The 7352-nt window shown below is 38.9% G+C and overlaps 1 protein-coding gene across 4 annotated transcripts; it reads left to right on the forward strand.

The window, feature by feature from the left end:
- Positions 1-75: 75 nt before the first annotated feature.
- CEP19 (centrosomal protein 19) lies at positions 76-6741 on the forward strand. 4 transcript variants are annotated; one of them, XM_081571530.1, is made up of 3 exons: positions 76-392; positions 3526-3725; positions 4346-6741. In XM_081571530.1, exons 2-3 carry the CDS (start codon positions 3596-3598, stop codon positions 4705-4707), a joined length of 492 nt encoding a protein of 163 aa, XP_081427656.1. In that variant the 5' UTR covers positions 76-392; positions 3526-3595; the 3' UTR covers positions 4708-6741. The 4 variants fall into 4 exon arrangements, with proteins under 4 accessions (XP_081427656.1, XP_081427657.1, XP_081427653.1 ...); XM_081571531.1 differs by having other exon boundaries at positions 3529-3725; XM_081571527.1 differs by having other exon boundaries at positions 76-194.
- Positions 6742-7352: the final 611 nt, after the last annotated feature.

The raw sequence follows: 7352 nt of genomic DNA on the forward strand, positions 1-7352 counted from the left end.
GTCGTCCAGCACCTTCGTCGCCCCGCCCCTCGCCCTCACGGCCGGGGGCGGAGCGAGGAGTGGCGCAAGCGCAGTGACGTGCACTAGGGCTGTTGCTCTGGGGACAGCTCCGTGGATCCCGAGTCTGACACTGAACCCCGCACGCAGTCCTGGGAACCGCCTAGCCGAGCTCCCGGCATCCTCCTCCACTTCAGGTATTTGCCGATGCGATCTTCTTGCCGGAGAATTCACCCTACAGTCACGTCTGCGAAGCTGTGGCTGTCGTCTTTTTCCGCAGCGCCAGGCTTTGCCTGGCCTTAAAGTGAAGTTAAGTGCTCCTAGGTGCACTACGGTTGGTGGACAGGTTTTAGACGTTGACCTGCAGAAGATGCATTTTCTGTACTTCTCTATGGGTAAGAAAGTCAGCCTTGCACTAGTAGGGGGCATGGAGAAGGCAGTGGCAACCCACTCCAGTACTCTAGCCTGGAGAATCCTATGGACGGAGGAGCCTGGTGGGCTGGCGTCTATGGGGGCGCACAGAGTCGGACACAACTGACGCGACTTAGCAGCAGCAGCAGTGGGGGGCATGGATAGGGAGAGGATCGTCTACCTGATGGCAAAATCCGTACATTCTTAGATGCTGTGGGCGATGCTTGGCAAGATATGCCAGTCATTGATCCCTGGGGAGGAAAGTATTAATGTCTAGAAGAAAAACTTGGTAAATGTGTCGTCTGTCTTCATAAATTGAATATGTAAGCAGACCTGGAGATTATCAGGTGCAGATTGGAGCAGAACGGAGGGCCCTAGGATGGATGTCTTAAAGACGAGAGATGTCAGAGCTCAATCGCTTCAGTTGTGTCCGACTCTGCGATCCCATGGACTGTAGCCCGTCAGGTTCCTCTGTCCATGGGATTCTCCAGGCAAGAATACTGGAGTGGGTTGCCATTTCCTTCTCCAGGGGATCTTCCCGACCCAGGGATCGAACCCGTGTCTCCGGCATTTGCCAGCAGGTTCTTTACCTCTAGTGCCACCTGGATACTACCTAAAATTCAATATAGCAATATAAGCATACTGTTAAGAAATATAGAGATAGATTTTGGAAGAAACATTTAAAAGAATTGAAACTGATTACTTATGGAAAGGGGACGGGGAGAGGACAGCAGCAGTTTTTTGTTATGAGCCTCATAAAATTGTGTTACATTTTCAACAGAATACAAACAATACTTTAGTAAAAATAAAAGTTTAATTTTAAAAAGAAAAGAGTGTAGTCATAAAACATTATTGAGCATCACTTGCATGCATTATTAATACAGTCACTTGAGTGTGTGTAATTTATATTGTGCTCACTAGGATCTTCTAGAAAGTTTACTAACAAATTTTAGTGAGGCGAACTGGGAGAAGTATTTTTTTTTTTTGAAAGGAAGGAAAGGAAAGAGATAGAGAAGAAGGAGGAGGAGAAAGAAAAGAAGAAAAAAGGGATGGGATGGGATCACTACATCAAATCAGAGACAGAACACAATAATTTGACAAAGCGGTTCCTTATATATGATCCATCTCCTAAGAGTAAAAATTCTCAGTCCAACAATAAGAGCTGAATAATATAGATTATGGTATATCCATAGAACAAAACATTTGCAGTCATAATATAAGTTTGCAATTTAGAAAGACATTTAAAGACAAAATTACATAGGTTGTTAAATTTAAAAGACAGGACATAGAAAAGAATGAAATAATGCCATTTGAAGCAACATGGATGGACCTAGAGATTATCATACTAAGTGAAGTAAGAAAGAGAAAGACAAATACCATATAATGCAGTGTATGTGAAATCTAAAGTATAACACAAATGAACTTATCTACAAAACAGAAACAGACTCATAGACATAGAGTACGAATTTGTGGTTGCCAAGAGGGAGGGGGTTTGGGGGAGGGATGGGTTGGGAGTTTGAGATTAGCAAACTGTCATATATAGAATGGATAATAAGATCCTACTGTATAGGATCTATACAATAGAACTATATTGTTCTATACAATAGAACTATATTGATCTATACAATAGAACTATATCTATACAAAGGAACTATATTCAATATCCTGTGATAAAGCATAATGGAAAAGAATATAAAAAAGAATGTATATGTGTATATATGTTTATAGCTGAGTTATTTTGCTATATAGCAGAAATTAACGCAACATTGTAAATCCACTATACTTCAGCAAAATACATTTTTTAAAAAATTTAAAAGGCAGGAAATAGTATGTATCAATATAAAAACATACAAAACTATGCCTAGAAAAAAGACTGGAAGGAATCAGGGATGATTATTATTTTGTATGTTTTTTCCTCCCCCATCCCCACTCTACAATAAACATCTATTAAGTAACCCTGTTTCTATTGTGATTCTCTGGCAGAACTGAATTTATGAAGGTATCATCCCTTTGCTACTTTACCTCTAGGTTCTTTGACATTTGCAAATCTTCCTGAGAATACCATAGTCACATCTAAAGCATTCCCTATAATTAAGTATATTTTTGCATTGAGAGCAGGGAAGAAGGAATGAAAAATATTAACCTTTACAATGACTTTTTCTTGTAACTGAAAAAACATCATATAGTGAGACAAATAAGTTGAAATAAAATCCATATAAGCTTTATTGCCTTGAAAATGTGAAGGCTGATTCTGCATCTGGTCTACCTTTTTGATCAGACTTCTAGATTGTCAACACTTAGAGAATGTACAGGGAATGTGTCTTCTTTTAATACACTGACTCAAACAAGGGAATACCTAATCCAGATATTGTGTTGGGGATAGTGTGGTGAACTTTGAACATGTTTCCTGCCCTCAAGGAGCATACAGAATAGAAGGGAAAGATAGGTGATTAAATAAGTAGTTACCAAAAACTCAATGAAGGACTTCCCTGCCAGTTCAGTGGTTAAGAATCTGCCTTCTAATGCAGGAGATGCAAGTTTAGTCCCTGGTCAGGGAACTTAAGAGCCTACATACCTGTGCACTGCAGTTAAGAGAGGCCCAGACACTGCAATGAAGACCCAGTGCAGCGAAAAACAAAAACAAAAAACACCTCAATGAGTAGAATGATTGGGGAAGTACAGGAGGGGGAGGTCTGGTCTGGGGAACCTCTCAGGACATAATGTATTTAAAAGATTTTAAAAACTCTTAGCACCTTGACATTGAGGGTGCTTGTACATACTTGTTTAATTGGTAAACAAAAAAAGATCTTGTAAGTTGATTCTTGGGCTGAGTTAGGGGTTCCTACACAGTCTTTGGTTAAAAGTACAGTGTTCTAAGAGATCCAAACTGAATTGCATTTTAGGCTCATGTGTGAACCAGCCTACATTCCTCAATGAACGAGGGATTCTACAGATTAAGGATAACCCAGGGCCAAACTGAACTTTCAAGAAAACTCTTGAAATACTGAGCTTGAACTGACCATGTATCTCCAGAACTGGACTAAAGCCAGATTTACTGCGGAGGAAAAGCAGGGAGGGATGTGATTTACCCAACACTTAATTTTTTTTCCCCTTTAGCAGGAAGTCATTATGTGACTAACACATTGTCATCAGATTTCCTCTGATTTACCGTGAAGTGTATGTGAGAATGATGTGCACTGCCAAAAAATGCGGAATTAGGTTCCAGCCTCCAGCTATTATCTTAATCTACGAGAATGAAATGAAGGGGAAAAGTCGCCAGCGCATCATGCCAGTCCGAAACTTTTCCAAGCATTCAGGTATCTTATGTTTTATCTTGCCTCTTATCATAAATATTATCTGAGTCAGTTTATAAGAACGATTTGAGTCTCATGTAATGGAGTGATATGGCCTTTAGTTAGCAGACCAAGGTTCAAGTCATGACTGTCAGGGTGGGTGTGTAAATTTGGCTAAATTACTTAATCTTGGTGAGCATCCATTTCCTAATCTGTTAAAGGAAATTGATAATCCCACCCTTTCAGGTCAGCTGTGTGGGTTAAATGAGATAGCATTATTCAATAATATTAATTCCCTTCTCCTCCTCCAAATGTGTTTTTTAATTTGTAGTCTTGATATTTCCCTAGTACCAATTCTAATATCTAAAGCTGTAATACTACTTTTTCTTCTCAGACATTTTCTTCAGTTGGAAGTACTTAACATTTCCTCAAAGTGATTTTAAGTTACAGAAATAAAAAATGTATCGATCCTTCCCCCATCACACTCAAAGCTAGATGTAAAGAAATAGGTCTGTAACTTAATTCATTCCCAAAAGCCACTTAACTACTTGACTATAATGATAGGTCATGCTTTCAGTAATTTGTGGGGCCTCAGCAGTCTGTGGTGTTGTGTGTGGTATAAGAGTTTTGTTTCTCGCTCCTAGATTGCAGCAGAGCTGCTGAGCAATTAAAGAATAATCCACGACACAAGGGTTACCTGGAACAGGTATCCCTGAAGCAGCTAGAGAAGTTATTCAGCTTTTTACGAGGTAACTTGTGGGGGCAGAGTCTGGCAGAAACAATGAAACAGATTCAACGGGAAACAACCATTGATCCTGAGGAAGACCTGAACAAACTAGATGACAAGGAACTTGCCAAAAGGAAGAGCATCATGGATGAACTTTTTGAGAAAAATCAGAAGAAGAAGGATGATCCAAATTTTGTCTACGATATTGAAGTGGAGTTCCCACAGGATGAACAGCTACAGTCCTGTGGCTGGGACACAGAGTCAGCTGAAGAGTTCTGATAACCAAAAACTGGGAAAAAAAATTACTGAGAAGTAGAAAATTCATATTTATACAAGACCATGGATTGATTGTAGAAAAATCTGTAAAGAACACTGTACATATTAGGTCACATTTGGATTGACAGTGTTAATTTTCCAAACCAGTATATGTATAGCATCTACTATGTAGGTGCATGTGGAATATAGGAAAACAAAATATGGGGATCTGCCTTTAAGGAGCTTACAGTCTAACTGGAAGATGAGTCAAAAGCTTGTGAAAAGCTAATTTAATGGTGTTAGGCAGCAAAAATATTAGTTCCAAATGCTTGATAAAGGCTCAAGAGGATCAGAACCTAGATTACCGTAGGGTAGAATAGTCGGGAAGGACTTTGTCCTTCAGTGGCAAAATGGTATTTTGCTGGCCGTTGAGATGGTAGTATTTGGATAGAAGCTTAGGTAGGATTCCTGATTAGAGAAATTGGGAGGAAAAAAAGAGGGATCTTGCGGGGGATTGGGAAAGACATAGGAATTAGAACATTTTATTTGAGGAACAGTAAGCAAATTATAATGTGATAATATTGGAGGACATAATGATTACTAGGGGATTATCCTGTATATATTGTCTTTATATGTATTTAACTCTGGAGTAGATGAGAACCCCTGTAGAATGCTCTGTAGCTGCAGATGGCCAGGGGAATCCTGGCCCCTCTCCCTGCCCTACTATCAGGAAATATATACTCAAGACATTCTGAAACCTGAACCTCTTCTCATAAATAAGAAGTTTGTTCATAAAATGGGAAATCTACACATAATAAATGAACATAAGTACTGCCAGTTTAGGCCTATTCATGAGTTTGTATCTACAAAGAGAAGATCTTTGTTGTACACAGTTATATATGTACAGATACATCTTTCTTCATATTAGAATATTATTTAATTGGTAGAAATCCTCTGTTTTCTGCAAGGAAATTAGTACTCATTAAATAAAGTTGTAAAAATTACTTCTACCTGTCCATCTTTACTCTCTTTAGCATTAAAAGTCTCATTAAAAAGATCATTCTTATAGTTGTATCACCAAGGATTTAAGATGGCCATGTCTCAAATGTTTATTGGCCAAAGGTAGCAAAAGAACTTTCAGAGCTGTAGATCCTACCATAACTGCGTATTACTTCACTGTGAAGATATAGATGATCTACTTCAAAAGGTGGCCTTGGGTTGTTTTCCCCTTTCACTATTACGAACAGTACCACAGTAAATAACCTTGTACATTCCCCATCTTGCAGAACTGTAAATGACGCCTGGAGGGGAATTGCTGGGTTTGTGCATCCGGAATTTTAATAGATACTGCTAGATTATCTGCCAAAGAGTTCCGTTCATTCATTCAGTACTTAATGAGCACCTACAACATGCTGAGCCTCTACTGTTTAAGAGTCTGGGGGTGCAGCCTTTGATAAACTTTACAGTCTGCTTGGAGGGGAGAGACAATAAACATACATAGAATAATGTCATATGATGACTGCTCAGAGCTAAAAACAGGGTAAAAAGAGAATGACGGCATGGGTGCCGTTATTTTTGACAGGGACTTCAGAGAAGGCCTTACTGAAGAGGTGACATTTGAGCGAAGGCTTGAAGGAGGTAAGGAAAAATTGATGTGCATATCAGGGGTAGTGGAAAACGGGAAGTACATAGGTCCCCAAGGCTGGAGAGTGCTTGATATATTTGAGGAAGAGTAAAGAGGCCAGTGTGGCTAAAATAGATTGAGCAAAAGAAAAATGGTAGGAGATGAGGTAGAGTGCATTTTACCAATGCACGGTAAGCACATTTTTGTAGTAAGGTGTAGCAATTTAAACTATCAGCAGTACATAAGAGTACCTATTTTCCCCACATGCTCATCGAAAGTTAACAAACTTGATCTTTGTCAATTTTATAATTTAAAAACGGTATCTCCATAGTTTTAATTTGCATTGCTTTTATTATGAGTGAGACTGAGTGACTTCATACACTATGAGATAAGCCTTTTTTCAATGAAATAAAAAATGTTACATCCTTCACTCATTTTTCTTTTGGATTACTGGTCTTTTTCTTATGGATTTGTAAAAAGTTATTTATCAAGGAAAGTAGTCCATGATCTATGATGTGAGTTGCAGATATTTCCACCTTGTCATATGTTTTTTTTTCACTTTGTTTATGATATTTTTTCCAGAAAGAATTTTTTCAAGCCCAATTGATCAATATTTGTCTGTATGCTTCTGCATTTTGTGTCATATTTAAAAAGGAATTTTTCAGTCCAAGACTTTTTGTTTTAATCCCATGATTTTTTCTATACAGGAATTAATTTTGCTGTAAAATATGAGATTACTTTTTTCCAGGTGCCTATCCAACTATACCAACACCATTATCTAGTGAATTATCTATCTTTCCCTACACTGACTTGAAATGCATCCTTTATCATATACTAGGGGCTTCCCAGGTGGTGCAGTGGTAAAGAATCCACCTGCTGAAACAGGAAACACAAGAGATGTGCGCTCGATCTCTGGGTCGGGAAGATCCCTTGGAGGAAAATATGATAACCCACTCCAGTATTCTTACCTGGAAAATCCTCTGAATGGAGGAACCTGACAGGATAGAGTCCATGGGGTCACAAAGAGTCAGACACGACTGAGTGA

This window comes from Giraffa tippelskirchi, chromosome 2 (genome assembly GCF_054371585.1).
Source record: "Giraffa tippelskirchi isolate mGirTip1 chromosome 2, T2T-mGirTip1v1.2.pri, whole genome shotgun sequence".
NCBI classification, from domain to species: domain Eukaryota; kingdom Metazoa; phylum Chordata; class Mammalia; order Artiodactyla; family Giraffidae; genus Giraffa; species Giraffa tippelskirchi.